The 26402-nt window shown below is 38.7% G+C and overlaps 1 protein-coding gene across 2 annotated transcripts in view; it reads right to left on the bottom strand.

Moving 5' to 3' along the window:
- Window positions 1-5282: 5282 nt before the first annotated feature.
- Window positions 5283-26402, bottom strand: part of GALNT2 (polypeptide N-acetylgalactosaminyltransferase 2) — an 89361-nt gene continuing 68241 nt past the window's right edge. For both annotated transcript variants that reach the window (XM_054629533.2, XM_077175604.1), the window contains exons 9-16: window positions 22944-23031; window positions 22303-22406; window positions 18670-18796; window positions 15334-15426; window positions 15049-15132; window positions 13165-13291; window positions 9419-9538; window positions 5283-8186 (exon numbers count right to left, since the gene is read on the bottom strand). In XM_054629533.2, the coding sequence (XP_054485508.1) occupies window positions 8031-8186; window positions 9419-9538; window positions 13165-13291; window positions 15049-15132; window positions 15334-15426; window positions 18670-18796; window positions 22303-22406; window positions 22944-23031 (899 nt within the window). In that variant the 3' untranslated portion in view covers window positions 5283-8030. The remainder of the gene's footprint in view (window positions 8187-9418; window positions 9539-13164; window positions 13292-15048; window positions 15133-15333; window positions 15427-18669; window positions 18797-22302; window positions 22407-22943; window positions 23032-26402) is intronic.

Here is a 26402-nt window from a genome sequence, read left to right as displayed (position 1 = left end):
GCCAGAAACATTTTCACATTTTATGTGAGAGCTTGAGGACACCATTTTGTAAGTAGCAAGAAAAGTAATTTGAGATGAGAGATGGAGAGAGGTTCTCCACCCAGCACATTAAACACCAGCTGCTGGCTCACTGCTTCTGGGTGTGCTCACCTGGCACCATCCCTTGGCACATTCCTGGTGCTGCTCTGTCTTCTCTTGCCTGCTGTGCTCCAAGGGTGCTCAGTGCAGCCACGTGTTTGCCCAGCCTCAGGACACTTCAGGTGGAAAACGTGAGCCAGCATGGACCAAAGGGTTTAATAACCCAGTAACCAACTGCCTAAGGAAAGACCAAAGGAATGGAATTAAAACCAATTAGTATCACCTCCACCTGCCCTTCAAGCTCCCATCAGTCTCTGGTGTAGAAACTTTCCAGGGCACATTTATACATTTGCATGTTTTACAGCCCTGGTTTCCACTGAAAGAGCTGTCACATCCATGGAGTAATCTTCAACAATATGAAGAGCTTTTGTCCTACACCTGGTCACCTGGTACCTGGAAACATCTTTTTTTTTTTGTTTTGTTTTGGTTTTTTTTTTTTTGTTTTGTTTTGGTTTTTTTTGTTTGTTTGTTTTTTGTCTTCTCACTCACTACTTGTAAAGAACAGGCATGAATTAACTCTCTATCCATATACTCCTTACTGTTCATGATCTAACCTCTTCTTGTACAGGCACCCTGCCTTTTTATCTCAAAATGGGACAATTCTTGCTCCTTGCTGATAGAGGACTTCAGATTTAGCAGGGAAAGAAGTGGCATCCACTCTGTGCCCCTTGGCTTGTAATTGAGCTATGTCTGTCTTGTCTCCCTCATTCCATTTCTCCCTCTTAAGATTTAACCAGTATAATGTGCAAATACTTTGATCCATGCCATTACCTAATCCTGCTCTGTCAAATGGGAACCACAGAGATTCCCAGGTGCACAACCAATTTTTGGGATGTTCCCTGAGCAAACTGCCAGGCCCTCAAGAGCATCAGTTCTGACCAGCTGCCTGCAAGCACTGCTCGTGGACATCTAGCAGTGTTCTCTTTGCTGATTTCATCCAGAATAATAAGCAGCTATAGGCCCAACGCTGATTTGCCTTGCCACACTGGATTTGCTGGAAGCTGAGGAAGATGTAACCACCCTCAGGACCATTCAGAGCACTGCCTGGCTCTCCTTCTTACAAAGCCCCAAGAGCAATGTGAGTGAGAAGCACCAGTGGGAATCTTACACAAGTAACAACCATAGGGGTCCTGTCCAATTTTTCTGGAGTTGAGAGGAGGACCTTCACCCCTCATCAGCCCTCTGTCAGCCTTGAGGACAGCTCAGGGAAGAGCTGTAGCAATGGGTGACCTGGAAAACCTGCTTCTCACCTAGTTTAAGGGCTCAGTCTGCAAAGGCAAAAGTAAAGAAATGACAGAATCATATTCCAGGAGCTTTGATTCTATAAAAAATTGGTTTAAGGGGTTAAGCATAATCAGCAGAGAAATGGCTGGCAGTTGAAGCCAGACATTCAGCCTGGAAGCAATTATTCATTATAGCAAACTTATATTGGAAGAACTGACAAAAGGAGAATTAGACCAGCTGAAGATTTCCTAATTCTCAAATTTCCTGTTTCTCAAGATGTTTAAACTTCCTAAATTTTATTTTTAAAAACTAACTGTCCTAAAAACTTCCGAAAATTCAGCTGGTCTTTTACATCTGAGCTCTTGCTAGAGGTCACATCCAGACAGAAGCTGAGCACTTGGCACAGACACCACTGCTGAAGATGTTACAGCTGATGCTGTAGAGCACAGGATAGCCTGATCTCATTTTTCCTTAAACTATGAATTACTGACTTTGAAATACATTCTAAGCTGCAGCTCTGCATCTGCTTCTCCACACCCTCTCACTTTGCACTTTTTCTTTTCTTCTGCTTCACTTTTTTAAATCTTTTCTACCAAGACACCAAGAAGAGAGTGTGTGTGTCATTTTCTTTTAAAGCTCCTCCTATGACAGAAGCTCTGATCCTCACCTGAAGATGCCCCCTCTCTCAAATAACTCGTTCAACAGGGAAAGTAAGAGCAGCATCTTCATACAATTCTGAAACCAGCTGGGAGAGAGCCTGACACCAGCATGGTGAGCTCCTTGCCACACAAAGCACAAACTGCACACAGGGTGGAGCAATTTCTTTCTCCAGACTGTCTAGACCAAAGTGTTATATCCCTTTCTAGTAGCAATCTCCCTGTCAAACACTGGCTTTATGTTGAAACCAACACCTTGATGCAAAGCTTAAAATCTTTTTGTCTCTCTCACCCCTGTTCCTCCTCTCTTGATACTACAGGTGCTGCTGGCTTTAGATACAGCAATAAGGCTGTTTTGGCATAAGTTGTTGTTATTATTATTATTGTTACAATAGGCATCTCAGCTGGAAGGCAAACCAGAGCATCCCTCACCTCAGTCTTACAAAAGCATAAGCTTTGATTTCATGGTCTACTTAAGCCAAGCTCAAAGGGCTTTCAGCTACCAAGAGTGACAACACTTTCTATGTTTGGGTTGTTGGTTATTTTCTTTCTTTGTTTTTGCCAGCCTTCCCTATATTGTCTTATGGAATGGGCAGAAACACTATCCCAAGGGAGGAGAGGAGGGATCAGCATTCCTTTCCTCAAACTGGCTGGCTCAGCTGAGCATTGAATCTACCCCTGGTCACTTCACAAACAACCTGCTGCACAGAGAGAGAGGTGGCACAAAAGTAGAGAAAAGTAGTTTACAGAAGTGGTGCTGATCACACTACTGGAGCACAGCAGACAGTTGGTAGTGATTTTTTAACCTTGTTTTTACCAGACTACCAAAGGTGACCTTTAATTAATACAAGTTTGACAGAAAGCTATTTGCTACTTCCAGATCCTTTTTAATTAAAAAATGCCTCGAAAAGTCCTTGGATTAAAAACATCTTCTGGGTAGAAATAGGAACTTGAAATCAAAGAGATCCCTCTTCCTGCATACAGAGCAGCAACCTGCTGCTGTGCTGCAAGAAATCAAACCAAATCAAAAGGGTATTTTGCACCCATTCAGACCTCTTGGAGGGCTGTAGAGAGAACATCTGTGGACTGAGTTTATTCCCAATTTTTAAGCTTGATTACTAGCAGGTCTTAAAATAGCTACTGGATGCTAAGCTGTAAATAAAATGTGCAGACTAACAAAAGCTGCAACTCTGACATTTGTGCTCATTCTGTAATCATGGCCTATTATCCCAGAGTTTTTTTCAGTGGCTTCATTCACTTGAAATGAATCTGGAAAGAAGGAACAAACCTCTTGCTAGAGAGATCTGTAAGAAGCTATTGCTATGAAATTACTCACTGTGTTTCATGCTTGAAGGAGGACACAGGTGATGCCTCTGTGCCACTCATGGCCATGTAAATTCATACAGCATCTATATTCAAAATAAACCTAAGTAAGGCAAAGTAGATGTTTAATTGTTGTACACAAATACAACATCTTAAAACACAACTAAGGTTATGGCAGTAACACCCAGAATGGAACCAGGCAATGCTCTACAGGATCCACTTCAAACAAGACAAGAGTCTTTACCTCAAGCAGGTTGCAGCCTTTTTATCTCTCCCAAAATTCAGCTTCTTTTCCAAATACAGAAAGGCATCTTTGTGAAAAATCAGGATTTTAAATGCCTTTTTAAATTCCCAGAGAGTAAAGCTTAAACATTTCCTTATAAAAGCAGTATAAAGATATCTGCTTTTATGCACAGTGACAAGCAGGCAGAGTAAACCCATGCATAAAAATTGCTAAAAAGCACGACCTGAATTTCCAGAAAATGAATTTTTTTTCAGATCTATGCACTCATGACAATAAGGGAGTTCTGGTCAGCAGCAATGCAAAAATTTGCTGGATGGTTCATTCAGTCCTGCTACTTACACTGAGAAGTGAACTGAGAACTGTGCACACAGGAAACATGGAAGACTCTAGGCAGAGATGTAACAGACTCCTACATTTAACACTGGATTAGATTAAAAGCTTCTATTGCCAGAAGCCCATTGTAATTATATTTAGGTATACCTACCAGCTCCCAGGTGTTAAAGGGTATTTAAGATAGAGAATCCTCATTTGAATTCTCAAATACAATCAGCAGATGGAAAACTGTTCCTTTTGTTTACTGCAGCTTGACAAGGCCTTTTTATTTTTGCCAGCCATTAATATTAAAGATCTAGTTCCTTGATTTAATTTAGATTTTGAAAGTCACTGACTTCTGCTCCACAGATGAGGTTTGCACCCATGACTTCTCCTTTCCCACAGGCTGCTAGGCAAAGCTCCTCCTGTCAGTACAATTAAGAGTGGAAATGTTTCACTCTTTCCTGTGGATGCTTCTGCAGGTTCTGCTGGCCAGTCCTGCCCCCGGGGCTGACTGCAAAGCTGAGTTTCTTAGACCAGGAGCAAAGAACCTAGCCCTGGATGCTGTGGAGTGGGAAAGAATGATGTGCCCCAAAAGCTGCCCTGTGGCATCTCTGAGGCAGCACAGAAGGTTGCAGATGAAATTTTTGGTCCCATTGTCAGCCCCTTTAGCTTGCACCCCAGCTCTGCCAAGGGGATGCCAGGCCATGCCCTGTTGGCATCCCCATTTCTTTTAAAGGCAGCAGGAAAATTCTCCTTTCACACCTCCTGAGTGGAATTTGCTCCCTCCCCAGCTGTCCTGGCGCAGGTTCATTTGCAAACTCTCTAAACTAGACTAGTAGAGTGTTTGCCCCCTGAAAAACCTTTATTAAAGAAAAAAAAGTATTTTTTGGTTCAAGTATTTACAGTAGATGACCTCATGCCGCACTGAGTGCCCACCCTGCACAAGAGAGCAGGGAGAGCACAGGAGCCCATGAGCACAGGCAGCGCGAGGGGCTGAGCTGCAGCTGCCTCAGGCCCTGGCACAGCAGGGATTGCTGGGAGCAAAGAGGGGCACACTGGGAATAATCTCCAGAAGCTCAGGCCTAGACAAACTGGAGAGTGAGTGCCTTGAGAACATATTTTCAGGTGACCATACAGTCAGCTTTAGCCCTCTCCTCAATGTAATACAGCTTCTAAGACAAGACAATTTCCTCAAAATTATAATATTAAATACAAAGAAATTCTGTTTTCATAAAAACAAATATACACCCACATATACACACTTATAGAACAGGAACTTTATGAAGCAACCAAGGGAAATGAAATGTTTGAAAACTACTTCAACCTACAAGCTCCACGCAGACTTTTACTGGCTTTACTCAGTTCTATTAACCAGCACACAGTTATCTATAAAGCGTTCTTCTTTATTTAAGTTAAACAAATTTTCAAGGATGGTTTCCATCTATAAAATGAACAAGTACAAGCTCTGTACAGCAGACTTTTCAAACCAACTGAAAAAAACAGTTTCCAAACTATGTTTTGAAAATCTGCAAAATAAACAGTATCACCATTCTTGTTCTGAAGACAGTAAGAAAAGTTCTCAGGAGACTCCATCACAATTTGCTTCAAGGGCTCTTAATTTATCTTTCAAACAGATTAATTTCTTCAGCATTAAAAACCCCTAAAATCACAGTAAGTAACTTTGGCACACTGTCATGTAAACATAACAAAAGGATACCACTTCTTGTCTGTTCTCTCAAAGAAAAGCATACAGCTCCTATATTAAAACCCCTATGCACAACATCCATGGGGAGTTACTGAAAAGATATTCCTACTTTATGAATATTGCAGTCATTAAAGACTAAAGTGATGGAATATGGATTTTTTTAAAATTTCTTTTTACTAGCAATTCAGATTCAGAGATAATCCAATTCAGAGATAAGAGGCAGGCCAATATTGAGAGTTGCAGCTGCTGATTTCAGTTAGTACCACCCTCAATCAGATCAAAGCTGTGAATGGAAATACCTCCATGGTTGAAGCTGAGTGGTTGGGTTTTTTTAACTTCCTTTTAAATTCTGTTTTCTGAAGCCTCAAACAACTGGTTTGCTGCTGAGCTCATATTTCAGCATTTGTTTTCCAAAACATGAAGGCATCTATTGCTATGTTTATGAAATATGTTCTTCAAGTTCTCAGCTAGGTCAAAGGCTACAGGGAGAGACTAAAAGCTGAAAATAGTTTATCCACTGGCCTTTAAAACAGGCAAGTTTGGGAGAAAGTGGATTGTGGATAAGCAGAGAAAAAGTATTAATTATTTATTTAAAAAGTCAGATGATGATGGATGGGTAAAACTGGATTTAAGGGCTCCATCCAAAAGGTAAGCAGGTACCTGTAGGCCATAACGTCAGACACACAAGGCATCTATGGGCACAGTGAAGCCACCTTGCCCATGAGAGTACCATCTCTACACCTGATGCACAGGTACAGCCAAGGGAAAATAAAAAAAAAATCAGGAACTACTCCACTTCCAGGACAAAGAAAGAGGGGAACTGTATCAGCATACTACAGTACAGCAGATGTTTTGCATCTCCTTATGATCAACCCTTATATTTTCCCAAGATCCATCTTTCCAAAACCACTTCCTGGCATTCCATGTCTGCACTAATTTTTGTCAATGCTGTCTTACTTATTAATACTTTTTTACCTTCCTTCTCATTTTAAAAGCTCATTGAAGCATTTGCTTTTAATAAAAAAGTATATAGTCTATGCAAACATAAGAAAGGACAGGTCAAAGTTGGGGTTACCTTTGACGAGCATTGTTTTATAAAAATGACATCAGCTGGACTGAAGCTGCAAAATGCACAAGTTCTATGGTTAAAAACACATAGGCTATGCAGGTATCCAGGTTGATTCCCAGAGTCAAGCCTGAATTCATTCAAAAGCTACATTTAAAGAAACAAAATGGAAGAAAATTCCCCAGTAGTAGGTCTATAAATTAAGCAAGTGCAATTCAGAGATATTACATAGCTGCTCATCCTTGCAAATTAAAATTCAGATCTTGTGCTGTTGTCAGTGGTGTTTCAATTCTAACTTATTTCTACAACTCAAAAGGGGAGCTTGAGACAATTTTTTCCTCATTAGGGCCCAGAATAAAACTCTGCTGAACCAATACACCTGCACAAAAGCTCTGTGCAGTTTATATAATTTTGTAACAAAGGAAGAAGTATTTTAAAGACAAAGTACTACAGAAATGATCAACACAAATATAAAGTACAGGTTTAACATTATCCAGAGCACAGGTGATGAATTCCCAAGCTGGAATAAACAATCCAAGCAATCATCTGGGCAGATGCATTGACTTCCTCTGCTATTTTCTTTCTCCTTTCTCCTCCTCCTGAGTTTCATGATCTCCAGCGAGGGTGAAGTGTTAAGAAGTAGATCCAGTTTGCAAAGCAAAAGCATCCAGTGTTAGCAGGGACATCACACCCAGCAGCACAAAATCCGCACCCTCCGAGTTTCTCTCTCCTACACTCCAATCCAATTTCTGGTTATACATATGTCAATCACTTTGTTGATAATTATAGGATGATGAAAACTGATACAAATCATTGGGAGCTGACAATATATATACTTTCATATATTTATATTTAGAGTCCATCATAGAAAAGTTCATATTCAAATTACCAAGTACACACAGGAGAAAAAAAAAGAAACTTCAAAATGACACTTCTGGTTCTGGAAATGACAAACCATGACTTCTATTCCAATGGAGTTTTCAAATTACCTTCTCCTAGTAATTTTTCCCACCCTCCCTCCCACACTGTTCCCCACAGATGTTTCTTCAGATCCTTTTGTTTACAATACGTCAGTTGTTCCTAGAGTTAATTATCTGCTGTGCAAGTAGTAGCTGAAGACAGAAAGGAACAGTTGAAGTCTGCAGCACAATTCCTTCTTCCTGTGATGCTCAGTGACATCTTTGCAGTGCTCCGAGTCCCCTGGATCCCTGCTGTCTGCTTCAGCACTCTACTTTCAGATAAAGGTGGAATACTGAGGTATATAAGTTCCGTGGAAAGTTTTAAGAAATACATCAGTAATTCAATCAAAACTTTGCCCAATGTTTTTCAGTTGAAACAGCACTTTGCTTGTAAGTCCTTCTACTGCTGCAGATTAAGTGTGAATTTCCACTGCTGTGACAAAGAAGGATTGCAGATCTCAACGGTGAGACCACCATTTTTGGCATTTCGGCTGTCTAGACAGAGGTTGCTGCCAACGTGCCTCAGTTTAGAATTGCTTTCAATTTGTTCCCATTTCTGGAAGAGAAAATACAGTTATTGACCTGGAAAAGCAGGAAAAGGAAGAATTCTACATCATGTCCTTTGCAGCCTTCATAAGCTTCCCTGGCTTGTGCCTGGAAATGTGTACAAACTGCAATAACAGGAGCAGTTTGGATGATCCTTGAGTAAGAGTATGTAAGTTCTGGCAAGCCTTGCCAGAACAGCTTTCTTTCTGCTAACACTCTGCAAGACACAGAATACACCAACACATTTCCCTCTAGAACTTCAGAACTTCTCAAATACACTACCTCACCCTGTTACCTGTGTGACACCTTTGGTCTGAAGAAAAAAATGAGAATCAAAATCCATCCACATAGCACTACAATACTAAGCATAGAGAAGCAAGAAGCACATTCACTATAGTCAACTCTACAGAAATCCAGAAATTTGTCAGACACCTTTCAATTCTACAGAAGATAAGAAATCTGTGCTGTCAAAAGTTCTTTGTCCAAGATGATGTCAAGGACAGAATAAACTCCAAATACAGGATTAAAAAAAAAAAAAAAAAGGGAGGGGGTGGTTTCTCTTGTATGTCTACCATAACATGCCTATAAACCTTATCAAGAAAATCTTGCTTCCTTAGTTTCCTTCTCTGAAGAGTGGCAAGAATATTCCTTCCTTCATCAATAAACAGTGTTTCAGGAACCTATCTGCAAAAACAGATATAGAAGCAAGGAAGCTGGCAGATGATCAGAACTGATGACTGAGCAGAAAGAGATGAGTTGATTTTTGACTAGATCAAAAAGATGGCATGACTCTGCAAATGTCAATTTCCTCAGTCATGGGAAATAGATGAAGTTACAATGCTGCATTGATAAAAATGAATTTGACGATTTCTAGGGCTGCTATAAGCAGGCCACAACTGAAAAGAAGGAAAGCCAAAACACATTCTTCTGAGAAACAGCATACATAATATTCAGACTTCACTGAGTGAGACCTTTCAAAAAGACATTGTGGAATATACAAACTCTTTCAGAAGACACACGAGGCAGCTGAACGCTGTTACACAGCAATGGGTGAAACCTTTACATAAGGCCCTGTTGGGATAAAGCTTATTCTGCCCTTATGACAACATGAATCCTACCTTCCCACACACAAACAACAGTAAAAGTAGAGCCTACAGAAGATATGACAGATCACCAGGACATTGTTTATTCACCATCCTTGTTTTCCCCACCTTTTGCAGAGTGTAATCATGACATACTAACCTGTCTGCTGTCGTTTTCCCTACAGCCCTGAAGTTTTATTAGTGAACCAGGAGCTCTGTCCACAACAGTAAGGCACAAATCCATGTGTTTCACTGACTTGTCCTTTGTTAAGGCCCATTCCTACAAAAAGGAAGAAACAAAGTGTACAAAATTGTGTATGTTAATACATGCTACCTCTGCATACACAGCCCAAGTTAAAATCCTGCAAAAAGCTATGTACTGGCATTAGAACAGTTCATTGCTTCCCACAGGGCAGGACATGAAAAGTCCATTTCAAACAGTAATTCCAATTGCTTCAGTGTCCCCACATCAGCTCAGGGCAGAGCTTGCTGTTTGCTCCCTCTGCTGGCTTTACACAGCTGCTGCTGCTGCCAGTCACACAGGGCCTCCTGGAAGATACTCCTCCAAATGCTTATTTAGTTAGGTATTTATTTTTATATGTGTGTGTGTGTATTACACCTGTCCCTTTCTTCTACGTGGAAGGATTTCTACATTTGTAAATATACATAAAACCCCTAAAAGCTTGGTCTGCAGCACCACTGGCCACCCTGCCCACACACTGAACAAAGCACATGGACCACAGTGAGGAAACAGCAGTTCTTAATACAATTAAGATCACCAGAAAGCAATACACAAAAGGGATAGAGAGAATGTTCCCTCCCATGCAAGGCATGATGTACAACAGAATCTCTGTTAAATGTATTTAAATATGCAACTCTTAAATAGAGAGCAAAGAGAAGCTGTTCTGCATGTACTGCTGCCCAGCTTGTTTGATCTCAGCATCTTTTCACACAGAGCCTGATCTTGCACTGATGTTCAGACTCTCTCCATATGCCTCTCTCCTTTCAAGTTTGGTCTCCAGGGTCCACACTGGTCTCCATTTGTCTAACTACCCTTTGAGGAAAGAAGCCACTTGATTAAAGCCAGGCTAATGATCCAAATCATGCTTATAAACTACTTAAAATGGCATGATTAGCTTCTCTCAAGCAACTTAAGAGGATTTAGTGTGGTATAATACAAAACCTTAGACATACAGGGCCAAGTCTGTATGTTAAATAACATTTAAATGTTATTTTGCATGTAATCAGTGTTTCAGAAATAAAATAAATGTATAATTACTTTGAAACTCAGCAGATTTAACAATTATTAAATCTCTTTGGGAAGAGATGCTCAGAACACTGTCAGAATTTGCAACCCAAGAGATTACAAGTAATCACAACCATACAGGTCCCAAGCCACTGGATGGGCTTACTGTACAGTATTCTGCAAGTATTAGAATGATGACAACTGTGGAAAACAAAGCAAAGCCAGGACAAATCTGTGTATCCTTTTGTCTTCCAAACTCTTAGCTGATAACTTCTCCTTTTACTCTCAGCATGTTAAACTCAGATGATAGCAAAATTACTTGCTTTCTCAGTTCTGTCCAGTAAGATGGCAACAAGAACCATTAATGTATAATAAAATATTAATAGCCACTTTTTTTTAGTTACAACCAAAGGAATTAAGCAAGTTCTTTTCAGAGCTTATCAGGACTTACAAACGGCCCCAAACTCTTCCCTGGTAAGATTTATAGTGAAAAATGACAGTTGAAAATACTACCAGGGATGTAGTAAAACTTGCATCTGAGAACCCTGCAGTCAGAATTAGAGCCTTGAAATGATTACCTTTATACATCTCTCCCCTTCCATCAAAAAGCTGTATGAGCTCCAGCCACAACAGAAATTATGCAAGAAGTTAACCCTTTTAAAAGCCAAAGTACAGCTGCTTCATGAAAGCTCCAAGCCCTGTTGCTGGAAACATCTACATGATAGCCCCTCATGTTACAAGACACAGTGTATAGATACTTTCCTCCACAGATCAGTAACTATTACTATAATGGAGGTAAGATGGAACAAGTTCCACTACACCAGAGGAGAAACTGTAAGCAGTGTATATGCTCAGGGCACAGGCTGGAAATTGGATAGCTTTATTGCAAAAATCAGAATATCTGAGAAAAATCTGTGTGAAATCAGAAATAAAAAGTTAGTAGACAAACTAACCTGAAACCTTCCCCTTGAACCTAAGTGCATTTGGTTTTACCTTTAGCTCTTTATCACAACCCTGCATATTTGCATATTCTCAAGCACACCACAAGCTACTCACCCCTCTGGAGAGGCACAACTACCCCTGAGTTGTACCAGCCTGGAGGAGGGGAGAGCAGGGGAAAAAGGGGGCAGAAATCCCGTTTTTACTTAGGTTTTGCATTTTAAGTTGTGTTGAACATAAGACAGAAGACACTCTTCAACTTATAGAAGATTGCCACAGCCTATAATGTCCTTAACTCCTCAAAAAACCTCCTGATAAGAATAAGGTGCAAAACACAAAGTACAGATCTACAGACTGTGGTTTGTTCCCTATCCCTCTCCTCCCATGCTGTCATTTCTTTTCAACCCAATATGAGTTCTGCTTGGACATAAAATCTGGGTTTGACCTGTCTGAATGTCCTCTCAAAGGTATTTGTTCAGAGCAAGTGCATAGTGGACTGTCAAGGTCAATGCCACAGGAAAAAACACATACATAGAAAGAAGAGGGTCAGCTTCAGGGAGAGGAGTTTGAAAAAGAAAGATAACTTTGTGTATCCACAAAGAGCACACAACATCAGCAGAAAATTCTACGATTTCTGCTCCAAGGCACTTGTGACACGTCTACCCTTTCTCCCAAAAACCCCACTGTGGTTTCTGAAAAGATGAGAGTACTTTCATAAAGGTAATTGAAAAAGCCTCCAGAGATAAATTCCCTTTAATGATAGGGAAAGGAGGCATTTCTCACATGTTGATTTGAATGAATTGTCATCATACATCTTCCAGGAAATTACTTCATTTTAGGCTTCATCTTATTTTAGGTTTTTCCTCTTCTAATTTAAATTAGAGTCTGACACTCATTCAAGAGTAGTTTTTAGTAGTTTTTAATTGGTCAGCCTTCTATTTTAACAGCTGTACTTGACACATTAATATTACATTTGATTTAAAGTCAGGTTTAAATCTGACAAGGATTTAGTGACAAAGCAGCACACAAAGCAGTGAGAACCTCTGTGTGCATTTCATGAATGACAACTAAGTCACAACTGCATAAATAGATTCTTTGAAATAATTAATGCTCTCATTTAAAGATCTGACACATTTACAATTAGTTTAGGAGTAGGATTAGAAAGGATTTGTTAAAACACTCCCCTTACTGTGAGTGAACATTTAGGCACTGCTGTTTTCTAGAAGAGCCAAATGGGGATTTATGACAGATTTTTTTTATACTTCACTATCGCAAACTGTAAATGACTAACAGTGCAGCACAGCAAAGCATTCTTTTATTTTGCTGATCTTAGGCCATATGCTTAATGCAACCCAAATATTTTCTTAAGTAAAAATTGCTCCCAAAAAATCAAACACACCATTTCATTGGAAAAAAGCTTTCTATGCAAGTACAAAACCTCTGAGAAGGAAGCTATGGCCTCTAGTGCAACAGTGACAAAGGAAGGGGATAATGTGGTGCTCACTGAATGAATCTCTGGGCTCAGATTCTAATCCTGAAAACACAAACTTATATTTGAGGGAGAAGCTTTTTAGCCCATCTGTAACAACAACTGATGTGCTGGTGTAGATTCATCTTTCTCTCACCAGTACACAGTAACTGCTTCAGTTTAAAAGTTTAGCTTAACTTTCTTTCTTTTGTCCAAGACTTAGTGTAGAAAGCAAAATTAATGGCATACAGACCTGGTTTCCCCCGGCATTATGACATTCATAAACTCCAACAACACCATCTGCAAAATGGCCCAAAGTGTCAAGGCAATTGGTACCCTGCTGCAAAGCCCCAAAGGCTATATCTTGATGATCAGGTACCCTAAAACAAAACCAGAAATATCTGCTTGATTCAGTTCAGGGTTTGTTTGGCAGGTTTTTCCTACTTTTTTTTTTTAACTCCTTGTTTGTAAAAAACACTCAGAGTATTTTTAAGATGAGAGGTTAAGGATGAATGATGACTATCATCTGAAAAATCTCAATCATCTTTTGAGGGGAGGCAATTATCTAATCATTAATTGATCAAGCATGAGTAAACTTGCAAGCTTACCACACACACAGTACCAGAAGACTTGTACCAGAGAAGGCGGGTGAACATACAAATGTGGCACAAAAATCAAATTAAAGATGACTTATCATTTAAAGTGACTCAAAGCTTAATGTTATCAATTAGCTCATCAAGTCCTTTTGTCTCTTTAGGCAACTTAGCTTGTGGCAGAAATAGGACACTACATGTTTCTCAGACTGTTTTTACTGAAATGTTTAAAAAGGGGTTAGGAATTAAAAAAAAAAAATCAAAGTTTTTCTGATATCTACTTTCCAGTGGTTGCACATAAAGTACACTCCTAGCATGGAACCACCTAGGCAAGTCCATTCAGCAAAGTACAGCTGTGGGTAGAGCCCATGAGTTCACACTGAACAGTAAAACAAGGGCATATCAGAGCCTTTAAAAACTCCAGACTATAATATGAGTATAATAATTCAACCCAGCAGAATGAGCACATGAGGGATGACAGAACAAGACAAAATTACATGTAAGTAATGCTTATGGTAGCACATTTTTCAGGGGAGACATTTTTTCTCACAGATTAAACAAAACCAAATATCCTTTGGCACTCTTAAGAGAAAATAAAGGAGAACTTAATTCCTCAGTATCATCCTGCTTTATGAGACTCATTAGTATGTATGGTTCTGCACATGTTGCACTGGGGCTGTAATAGCTGGTGCTGCTTTTGCATCTCAAGCCGGTATGTCACTAGCAGTTACCTAGCACCACTGACATGAAGTGGCCCCAGGAAAAAAACCTCAAGTATTCTTACAAGATACACACAATATCTTACACCACTACACTACCAGTATTAGGTTGACAGGCTAGTCAGACTTAGTGGGCTCAGATCTGACCAACATACTTCTTAATGGATTATTTAACCAAAATCTTTCTATCCTTTCAAAAAGCATTTCTCTTCGAGGATTTCTCATTAGCTAGGATGTTCATGTTACAAAAACTGTTTGCAGTGTCATCCCTCACTTCCCCCTTCTCAGCCCTTCCCAGAAGTCAGTGATTATTCAGTGACAAGAGAAAAGGAGACAAGAAGGAATAGGAGACTCAGCTTCTCAGAGCCTTAGACATCTACCCTAGTCTGCCAAACACACAAGGCCCTCTTGTCTGCTGAATGTCATCATTTGTACTGCAACGAGATTCAGTCTCCTCACTTAACTAGGCATGGGCTTAGGCATAGGCAAAAGCTTTAAAGGGATGACAACAGGATACAGAATATGTGCTTTTGAGTTTGGGTAGGAGACTAACTTCAGGCTCAGGTAAGTTCAGTCCTTTGGACACTCTTCTCTAAAATATTGCAGCTGTAGTTGCCATAAGTAGAAAAAGCAGCTAACTATGGAAAAATTACTCTTTAGGAACAGAACTAATAAAAAAAGCAAATAAATCTGCAAGAAGCATTGCATTCACAGATAAAGTAAAACACATCCTTTATATCCAAGGACGGAGGAAGAGAAACCAATGATTTCTGGAGAGGGCAAAAAAGAAAACTCCACATGAACTCTGTTTCAGCCAAAACTCACCGTAACTCAGGATAAACATTTTCAAGATACCACTTAAAGGGTTTGCAGCTAAGTCTCTTTCTGAGCTCCATTCGGCTTTGAATACTAGAGGAGAGAAAAAAAAAAAGGAGTTTTCAGAGTCAGGCTACTGTCTTCATATATTTTATGGAATACACAGAAAAATCAAGAACAGTAGAACTGTAGAAATATGTTAGAGACAACATCAGATTTAGCACTGCTTTCACCTCAGAAGGTGCTGTGTCATGAAGAATTAACAAATAGGATGAAGAAGCACTTGAGACTTACTTGCCATAAGGTACATTCCTGGCTGAAGGCACTGCTGCATAATAGAAATTTTTATACTCATCCATCCAGACTTCTGCTGCTCTGCGTGTATTTCTAGGGACAATCATATGAAACACGTGGGTTATATTTTCTCTAGGTGCAATTAAACCATCCAATTTTTCCTCAGAATAATTTTAACCCTTCCCAGTACTATACACTGAGTTGCCCCAAGTCAGGCAGCAGACTCCCTATAAAAGATACAAGTAATAGAAAACCATTAGAGTAACATAACTGAAATCAATGCATTTATAATGAAATTTATATCTTTCCCACACTCCTCACTGCTGCAGGTTTTCATCCAGAATTTAACACAGATCTTTCAGTTCTTTCTGCAAACTTCATGGAATTTATTAGGTTGATGCACTCAAAGTTCCAAAAAGACACAAGCTATCACAATACTTAAGCCTATGAAACAAACAAGTCTTCTATGGCTGAGGTAAGATGAAATGTTTTAAAATTTGAGAGAGATTGATTATTCTAATAAGTGGGAAAAAAATCCTAATCCAAATGTTTTACTTCTAATCAAACACATCTCTAACTAAAATTCCTGTATTTATGTAATTGGTGTCTTTAAATTTCCTTTTGGACTGCAACATGGTGCAATGGCTTTTCCCCTCCCCTGGCTTCCACATAAAACTCATTTACTTCTACTGTTCATAACTCTATGCTTTGAAAAGGAAGTCTTACTTCACTTGCAACTGCCATGCTCTGAAGCTTACTTTACATTTGGCAGAAAGTTCACCTAAAGCAACTGGAGTGAACTCAGTAAGCAAATAACTTCTTTAATATGATTTTCCAATTCAAAAGACAAAACAATCAGGATTAAGTGAGGAGGCTTGCAGGTTGCTGAGCAAAAAGGATATGGGGAATGAAAATTTCACAAGACCGATCTGAATAATTTTTTTGTTTGAGGACTGATTTTTTTTTTTCTTGCAAAGATTTAATTTTTTGTAAGTAAAATCCTACTAGATTCAGATTAGAAGCTATGTGAATGTATCTTCACCTGCAGTCTCTCAGGCCTGTGTGAGTGTCAGTCACTCAGCCCCTCCTGTATGCCCAGCAACCAGCTGGGATGCCCAGAGGCCAAACAGATTTTGGTGGTGAGAGAGGAGGTACTTTGTTTGCCTTTGTGTAACGGCCCCAAAGGCACTTTCAAGGCCAGAATGCCTGCCTGTATCCCACTGGCCCATATTCATGGAGGAAGAAGAGCTCAGGCTTCATGTGACACAAATATGGGCACTGTGCAGATGCTGAGAACTGCCTGAACTAGCAAGGCCCTAAAGAACTCAGGGTGCTGAGGAACACAGCATGGGATACACTTAATGTTGAGCCACTTAATGAAACAGAGCACTGAGAGATCAGAGGCAGCTTTGGTTGGAGCAGACTGGGCCTGCAAGACTCACTGGAGTGCTGTGTTAAGGCAGCACAGGTCACACAAACTTGTCCCTGCCCATGTCACACAGCCAGGACATGGTGATGTGGTCCCCTCTCCCATGAAACAGGACTCCCAGTCTCCCACCCAAAATTACCAACCTGTTTGGGCTGCCAAAAGGCAGTGTGTACTGACTAGCCAGCTAAAAAGAGAGGAGTCCAGAACAAGCTGCCTACAGCCAAGAGACAGATGATGGCATAAGCCAAATGTCCCAACTGCACCACCAGCACAGATTCCATGCACCAACTTTCTTGGCACCGTGGTCCTACACACGTGTATTATAACACCTGTACTACAAGGATATCCTACTATCCTACTACCTAGGGTTTCTTATCCTCTCATTGCTAAAACTGATTTTAAGGCATCCCATTATATTGGTTTGACATCCAAGAAAGCTATTCAACAGCACAAGAAAAGCCATATCTTGGCAAAACCCCAAAGATGGAAAAGCTGCAGGAGTGGGCAAACTGCGCAGTATATTCATAAATTTATTCACTTTTATTAACCATGCTCCTTGTTATGACACTGTCATTTCAAAACCTCATTAAACTACACCAGTTGCATCCTAAGCTTACACAATGCAGTTTAAAAGGTAAAGCTTTCAACCCTCCTGATGCACACTATAAATGTTGGAACAGAGATGTAATGTACTGAGGACATTTCATTGCTAGCTTTTGCTTTCACATAAGTACTATTATTCATTTTTCACTGCGGCATAAAATATAAATCTCAAATAATGGGAAAAAAGAAAAAAATACTAGAGTGCCTACTGAAAAAACCAGGACAGTGACTTTATTTTAGCAGATATTAAATTCATTAAAGTCACTTTGGTGGCATAACCAGCATGGAAGGGAAGAACTACACCCTAAGGAGATTCCTCAGTCTAAAGTGAATCACGAGTCCAAAAATATCAGCAGCTTAGAACATTCTTACGAATTTAAGTACATCTGCACTCTGTGTTGCTTCATGTTAAACAGAATTTGGGCTCCACATCCCTTCAAGTGTAAATAAACAATTTTATTTCCAGCTCTTAGGCCACAGAATCTTTAGTCGAGACTTGTAGTTCTCCAGCTCCCTGAGCATCAAGTCCAAGTCTCTAAACCAAAATCTACAGTGATTCTTCAGCTACAACTGATACAGCCTTGACCAAAATGCCCTCAGTACATTCATGCAATACTTTTATCCATATTAAGTCAAAACCACTATGAACATGCTGTTCACAGCACTTTATAGAAGAGAAACTGAGGAGACAGCTCAGTATTTCAGCTACTGCTATGCATGGGTACCAACAGGAAAATTAACAGGCATATTAATCTAAGCCTTTAAAACTGCAATTTCTTAGGTCTGTAGAGAATGCGTTTTTAAACATAGCAGAGGAAAGGCAAATATTATAGAGAATCAAGCTGCCAACAGACTGGCATAAATACTGAAATCAGTTTCCATAATATCAGTCTAACATGCTGATCATGTATTAATGAAAAGCAAGCAAAGCATATTCATAACTTAGTGTATTGTGGCTTTTTGTGAACAATGAAACTGTTTCTACAAAATGAAGTTTTACGACAGTTTTGAAAATAAAGCCTTCTTTAAAATCAAATACACACAATATTGATGAAATGCCAGGCTAAGCATTTCCTTATTTTCCAGATTCTAGGTCTGTGTCCACCAGAAGTTTCCCTCTTTCAACTCACAGGTTCTTCTCTCAATCTACATAGCTGACTCAAAGTCATTAGTTTCTTTTTAATTAATACTTTACCATGATAAATAATATTGCAAGTTTTTCTAAAGACAAGATCCCTGAAATGGAATTACTGCCACCTGCTGACCATCTGAGGAAACCCAAACCATTGCTATTCAGCACTCACCTTGCAAACACAGTACCACTCCCACCAGGAAACGTGTAGGGATGCTGTTTGCGGAATACGTGACCCACTCTGCTGCAAGGGATGATTTCTAGGCTCCCACCACATTGCCAAACTCTGAATGAGATCTCTGAAATAAAAACAGGAATGAAAGACCAACATCATATACTACTGTTATTTTGTATTATATTTACAGAGAAGGCTTTTAGCAATTGTTGTTGAGAAGATCAAGACAGTTGTTTTTAGTAAGTTCTAGGATAAACAAAGGCATGTATCTAAAGCATTCTGCAAGCTCAGCGGAAATAAACATACTATATTGGAAGCAAAATGTGTATCTTCTCTTATCTGAAGTTACCAGTGTTGCCCAAATCCATAAATCCTGCTGCAGTGAGTTAGGTATATGTGCTTTATCTGAACAGCAAACAATAGTAGGCACATTTAATAAATAAGTTAATGACCTAGTTTATAACAAATTTTCAGCTAAAAATAGAGTAACTGAAGATAAGTGAAAGATAAGTGAAACCAAGGCAAACTAAAATAACCAATAGATTTGAGCTGTTAACTTATTACAGCAGATAAACAAACACTCCCAAACAGTGGAAGGAATTATATCAAGTCAATGTTGACTTGAGGATAGACCAAATAACAACATAACTTCTGTAAATTCAAGGTTATGGACAGTACACGTCTAAGCCAAACTAATGATCTGAGCCACCTAGTGATGACACAAAGGTCTAAAACTTTTCTCAACTTCAACTTCTGATGGCAGAAGTCACCTGGAGAGATAACTTTGCCACAACCACAAGTTAGAGAACATGCTATCTTCATTGCATGTCCAGAGAAAATTTAGAAAAAAATAAAAGTAGATAAAAAGAGATGCTGTGATTTCAGCTGTTGACAGGGTAAGTTAACTGCCTTTCTTCTTGATTGTCATATTCATGAATCCTAGACAGTCAACACAGCTCAAGCTGTAGATAGATCATACTCCAAAACCATGAATGACAACATTGTTTTTGACAGTATTCACATAAGACAACTAATTTTTCATTTCTGTACACCTTTCAGCACCTTAGATTGTGAAGAATCTCAAAAAAAATGAATGTTACGCAAAATAGCTCAGTGGGAAACACAGCAAAGGACGAGAATACAGGGAGAAGCAAACTAATTACTACTTGTACCAACACAGCTTCTAAAGCCTTCATGGAAAAAGAAAAAAATATACAGCAACTAAAACTCAAAACAACCCCACAAACTCCTTTAAGACATCTCTTTTGTTATACTCAAACAGTAGGAAATGTTACTACCAGAGCAAGTTCAGTGGACATAGTTTTTAAATAAAAAGGCATAAAGCAGCACATTAAAAGTTCTTTATGAGATCAAGTTACATTTCTGTAAGAGATTTGTTCTTTTTATTAGAGTGTGTCATCAATATAGAAGACAAGGAATGTCTTACTCATTCCCTGGTTTTAGAAAAACTAGTAAGAAAAGCCTAGGTTTTCAAATTAGACCCAAACCTTCTCAAGGTCCACCCAGCTCTCTGGTATACTCTGATTCTCCTAAGCTAATCAAAAAGCATCATAAACATACTGAGAACTGAAGTTTCTGAGTTGGAAAAGAGATTGAACTAATCTTGATCCACTTTTTGTACAGCACACATGCATATGCATTACCAGTTACATTTAGCAGCAGTCTGAGAATGTACCTATCTTCATGGCAATTTGGGCAATTTAGAGAAAATACTGCAGGCTCATCTTAAAATTTGTCAAATTGGTACTGACATGTGAACAAAACCTCGTAACAGCTGCTCTGTACATGCTTGAAGGAAAAATGCTAGCTTTTATAAATGAATATGATGTGCAGAATTATTTTGCTAGTCCATTTAGCATTTATTTGCATGTAACACCAAGCCCCTGATATAGAGTTATACTTGAGAGTAAAGAGGCCTGACAAGTGTGCACATTGAATTTTAAACTGCACATCACAGATTTCCAGTTATCTGATGCATGTGTCATTTATTGCCAATTAAATCATATGCCATGTGAATTTTACTCATCTTCAATTAGTCCAACAACTAGGAAGAAACCATTAGCTGCCTTCTGCCTGCTTTTCAGGCACCCCTAAGTCTCCATCTTTTTATTCCCAAGGAGGGGGAGAAAATGAATAGAGCAGGAGCAAAATAAACATCTCCTGGCATCCTTGAGAGAGAAGCTGTTGCTTGTGCCCTTTCCTGCTATCAAGGCCTCAAAGTAGTTGCTAAGTGTTCAGAAAAAAAACTCAGTAGCTCAAGAACACGCTTGTAACTAATCAAATATTTAAGTGCTCGAGTGGCAAAAGTGGTTTTCAGAGTGAAAAGAGTATTGCTGCATTAAATTAATCCAATAACTTTCCAGGACATTTAAAAAATGAAAAATTATTATGTTTACATAAATACAATTTAGCAATATTCAGCCAAAATAGCAAGACAACAGAAACATGGAATGTAACTGCTCAAAATACCCGTAGGGTTTCTTTGAGTATTGCCCAGGATGGTCAGAGACAGGACTGTAGGAACGCCCCTTCCAACTTTTCAGTGTGTTACAGCAGCATTGAACATTTGGTTACCATGTCTCCACACAGCAGACATTTCCTTGTAGGCCCAGCATATGCTTAATGCATATGCAGATTTCAGTAACTCAAAATACTCGTGGGTTTTTACAAGTTCAATGTATTTCAGGATTTTGCAGCTAGCATGTGCAGCAGAGAAGCTTATATGCTTAGAAGCGTTCCTAAAACGCACTACTTGGAATGTCTGAGATGCATCTCTACCCCAAAAAACTAAATTAATGAAAAACTGGAATTCTTGAGGAGGTGTAAAATTCTGCTCCTTTCAAATATTTCTTGTTTTAAAACAAGTATACTGGCCTTAACTGGAGAAAACCTCTGAACAATGCTGTAATGCAAATAGCCAGGAAAACCTACTAATGCCAGATTTAACCACCAGGTCAAAGGAGAATGGCTAAAGCACAAGTTCTCTCAGCCCCTCCTCTCTCTTGCCTAAATCTCACTTGTGTACACATCTGAAAATAAGGAGTTACAGAAAAAATGCCTTCTCAACCATTAATATCTTACAGTGCTAAAGAAGAGGTATAAAACTACAAAATTCACTAAGTTTAGATGCCAGGCAGAATACTACTGGCAAAGTTCAGAAACAGATAATTCTTCAGTAAGCTAAGTTAATTGATTTATTAAGGTGTATCTAATAACATTAAATTCATTCTCCTGCATTCCACTTTTCATGATTAAATTAAGCAACATCTTAAAAACATGCCTTCAACTGTCAGCATTTAAACATTATTATACTTAATTGCCTATCTACAGCCTGCATTTTTTACTAACCAACTTCCATTACAAAAAAAAGTAACTGCTCAATGAGCTAATACTTTTATTCCCTCATATTTAGCATATAATTTCTCATTTGTTATAATTCTTTCATTGAAATAAACGTTTTGGAATTTGCCAATAAAGTGTATGAAATTTAAATGCTGGCTTTTAATCCTCTTTGCACAAAATCAGGAAAACCATGACTCCTTGACAATAAAGGAAATTATGAAACCTGCTTTCATTCAAGGTTGATCAGAAGGGAAATAATACACATACCTAGATTTTCTCCACCCCAAACATCCATCATCATGTCATACTTTCCTAGTTCTTCAAAATAGGATTTGTCCATCACAAATAATCCACCAGCTATCATGGGTGTCCTAAAGAAAAACATAAATTAGTTACAGAACCATGAACATGGGGTTAACTATTGTTTGTACATCAAGATTAATAGCTTCTTGAAAAAACTGGCAATGTTTTTGAATGAAACTTATTTTGCATCTATCACTTCAAATGTTGTTTCCACACGTTCCTATGGGCCGTTTCTATGGCCATTACCACCTTCTGAGGCAGCTTCCAAATTTCCACTTGGCTCACAAGTCACTTACTTTAAGGATGGTGATTTGTGCCAGCAAAAAAACATTAAAACTGATGCTGTATTTTTAGCCCTCAAAACACACCGACTTTAAACTGAGTGACATCTACTTCTTAAGGGTAAACAATTAACTAGTGTGTTTTAAGCAATTTTTAAATACCATTTATTTCTGAGAATCTCATAATGCTCCATATACGTGAATGAAATTTCAATTTTGATGTAAGATATAGTGAAGATATCTTTTCAGACTCAAAGAAGATGATTTCTAACTCTCCTTAATTGCAAACTACAATCTATTTGAGAAATGGTGGTACAGACATACTTTATGGGAGCAACTGGATTTCCTTGTCGTGCTCTTCTTTGCTCGGGTGTCATGTAATCCCACTTGAATACAAGATTCCAGTCAAAACCTTCAAGAAGAAAAGTTGGATGTTAAAATTACTGTGGTCATCATTCAACTTGTAGTAACAATGCTCATTAAAAACACCAGGAACTGTAATTAAAATGAAAAATTTAAACATGTGCAAAATTCTGGGTAGAAAACAAATAAGAAGTCCAGATGAAAGGTAAAGAAAAAAGAGTAAATCTCAACACCAAATAACTTTGGATCACTTGTCTTCATCTATTTCACAAAGTGGGAAACCCAAGTGGCTTCCTTACATCAAATAGAAAAGATCATATGATGATCTTCCAGCCATTACAAATGCTCCCAACAATCTTTACTGAATAACTGCATTTCCACTCTTTAGCAGTGATCTCATATTTAAATTTACACAGGCTATATGCAGTACTCTTGGAGGCAACTCTAACAGCAAGAGCTCTCCATCATGAAGGTCACAACAAATTATGTAGCTTCCACTTATCTTGTCAATATTCATTTAACTTCATACTTTAAAAACATTGTGTTTTTAAATGCATCATTGTTTAAACCCAAGGCAAGTGCTAGAGCACCAAAATCTTACTTTTCTTATGCATGTACATGTAAGTGTGAACACACAGTAACAACTGGTCTGGACCTGTTGTGAGTTAAGCACAGAAGCACAAAGATCACTAGAACAGACAAGATCAATAGGTCACCTATAGCAGCTTTCTACATTAGAGCCATTAAATTACCTCTTTTAGGCAATGATACAGAGCTCGTATCGGACAAACTTCTTATAGGAAACACTTTCAGAACAGTTTTTGTGCTGGGTTATGCTCATAATCATGAATATCTATTTAAAAAACTGCACAAGACCCATAGCCCTCTCCCAGTACACCTAGGAAATCAGCCTTGTACACTCTGCCTGCTGCCAAACACATTTAGATCCTATGAGGTCATGCAACAAATGATTTCCAGATTTCTGGTGCACAGATGTCAATAGTTTTCATTCTCCAGTACAAAGATAAAGCAATTGCTTTGTGGGGAAGTGGAGAAAAAAGCTTATGTGAACAGGCAACAATTACAGCCCTACAAACTGCTCGTCTGCATCCATAAAGGTGCATAGCAGTGACTGATGTAGGAAGTTAAAAACGCAGTTTTCACTTTAACTCACAAGATACTTATCACACACAATACAGAAATTACCCTGAACAGTCTTTACAGCATGCATGGCAGCTCCTTCTTTCCATGTCTGAGTATTTCATGAAGCATTGCACTGTAAAAATGAAAGACTGTCAAACTACTCCAAAACTCCAAGTAGCAAAACTGAAAAATGGCTCCAACCCACAGCATTGCAAAGCCTCCAGCATGAAGAGTAAAATGAGTTCCAATAATTCCATGCAGTTAAAAAGCCACATTTCATCCTAGATAGCCAGCAAAATTACTTGCATCTGGGAGAAGTTGAAAAACGCCCTGTTCTGCAGCAGCAGCTGAGAGAGACACAGTTACTGTGTACTCCAGTGAACACAAGGGGTCTCTTTTGGAACACAGCACTCTCACAAACTGAACAAGTGTATAAAGCCTCTACCCACTCAAAACTGCTTTTCCGTCTCCATTTTCACAGACTCTGGGCAAAATCTGCTCTCAATGAGATAGTATCAGTAACTCTGTAAAAGGAGTATTTTTAAACACAGTGCATATCCAGTATGAAACTCTATCCAGTGTAAACTGTATCACAGGCATACTCTAAATTATTAGCTCTCAGTTAACTACAGCTTGTTCAGTAATTGTGGTGTTTCTCAGGGTGGCTAAACAGTTTCAGAAATCCCCCTCAAAAAAAAAACAAACAACAAAACAACCAAAAAAAAATCAAACAAATTAAGAACCTGTAACATTAAATGCATGGATTTAGTTTTGGCCAGACTTGGGAATTACTTCAGACTTGTCCACTTAGAAAAAAAGTGTGTACCATTTGCTAGGTTGCTTGTCTGGGGTGATTAAGTCCTTTCAAGACAGACCAGGCACAAATGCTGTCCCAGCTGTTCCAACTCTCCATGCTTCAGCCACACTGACACTGTACCTAAGGTTGAAAGCATAGTTCGGTTTCCATGTTTAGACTTGGCCCCAGTGAAAGTGTCCTGTGGTGCCAAATGCTGTAGTGCCTCTAACATGGCAATCTGTCTTTTGGGAACTGACAAATATATTATTTATATTTCAACTGACCCTCAAATAGCTTGGCGCACTAGTAGGTGCAAAATTTCCACTGAGGTCAAAAAACCAGTTTCTCACTCCTCAATCATAAGTATGTAGGTAGGAAACATGCACCTTAAAAAATGAAAAACCCAATCTGTTATGTACAAAAAGAAAAAATAAGTACTAAAAAATAATAGATAAATGAACAAATTAGGTAACATAGATTAAAAGATAAAGCATGAAGGGCAGTAGTAAGTGAAACAATCCTCTCCCACTTAACTTGGGAAGAATTTAGCATAAACCCAGCAGCAACCTGATCTAAGGCTTCAAAAAAGAATTCCTCCTCCTGCTCCTGCAGACAACAATAAAAGCCACACAATGGTATAGGGATTTCTGTAGTTAATATTTAATGAATAGATTGGGTAAGGACCTTAAGGTTTGATAATGCTGGCACATACAATAGCATAGAACTATAGAACTATACATTAGCACACTGTGAATATATGCACCATAGGTGTCATTTCAAAACATTAATTAAAAGGACATAGAACCTCTCACCTCCAGACCACTGGAGCATATGCAACATTATGCAAATATTGCTTTTATTTTAGTTCACTGCAACAACCTAGGTGACCGGTCAGAGACTAGAATCTAAAAGAATAGATTGGAAACTGTTTTTTCCTTCCTCACTTCAGGAAATCCATTCAGAAAAAGATAGGACACCCTGAGAACAGCACTCTAATTTTTATATTGTGACTCATTTTACACCTTTTATGCAGACAGTTGTGTTTCCAGGGTTGTAGGAACAATTATTTACAAATAATAGTTGAAAAAGGGGGTAAGTGAGTAGAGAACAACTATTTTAAATATTAGATTCTTGTTAGCACTTAAAGAAGTTTTAAAAATCTGTAATAAGTAAGGAATTTAGCATGTAGTTGCCCTCTCCCTCTTTGAGAAAGAAGATGAGAATAATTTTTTTATTTATTCTTATTTAGGGCTTCAAAAGTCTTCTTGCTATTTGCTGTCAATACTTTACACTACCTAGACATATTGAAATTGTAGTACTTCTCAGTTTAACTGGGGATATTTTCAATGGCAAAGGTATAAACACTACAAATTTTCATGGTCACATGTGAGTGTTTTCACAATTACAGATCATGGCTAACAAACATTTATTTTTTTAAACACATTCCAAAGCCTTCTGCTTATTCAGAAGATTTTAATTTT

Source organism: Agelaius phoeniceus, chromosome 3, assembly GCF_051311805.1.
Source record: "Agelaius phoeniceus isolate bAgePho1 chromosome 3, bAgePho1.hap1, whole genome shotgun sequence".
NCBI lineage: Eukaryota > Metazoa > Chordata > Aves > Passeriformes > Icteridae > Agelaius > Agelaius phoeniceus.
Note: the sequence above shows the minus strand (reverse complement) of the source record. Positions and strands in the feature narration are given on the sequence as shown.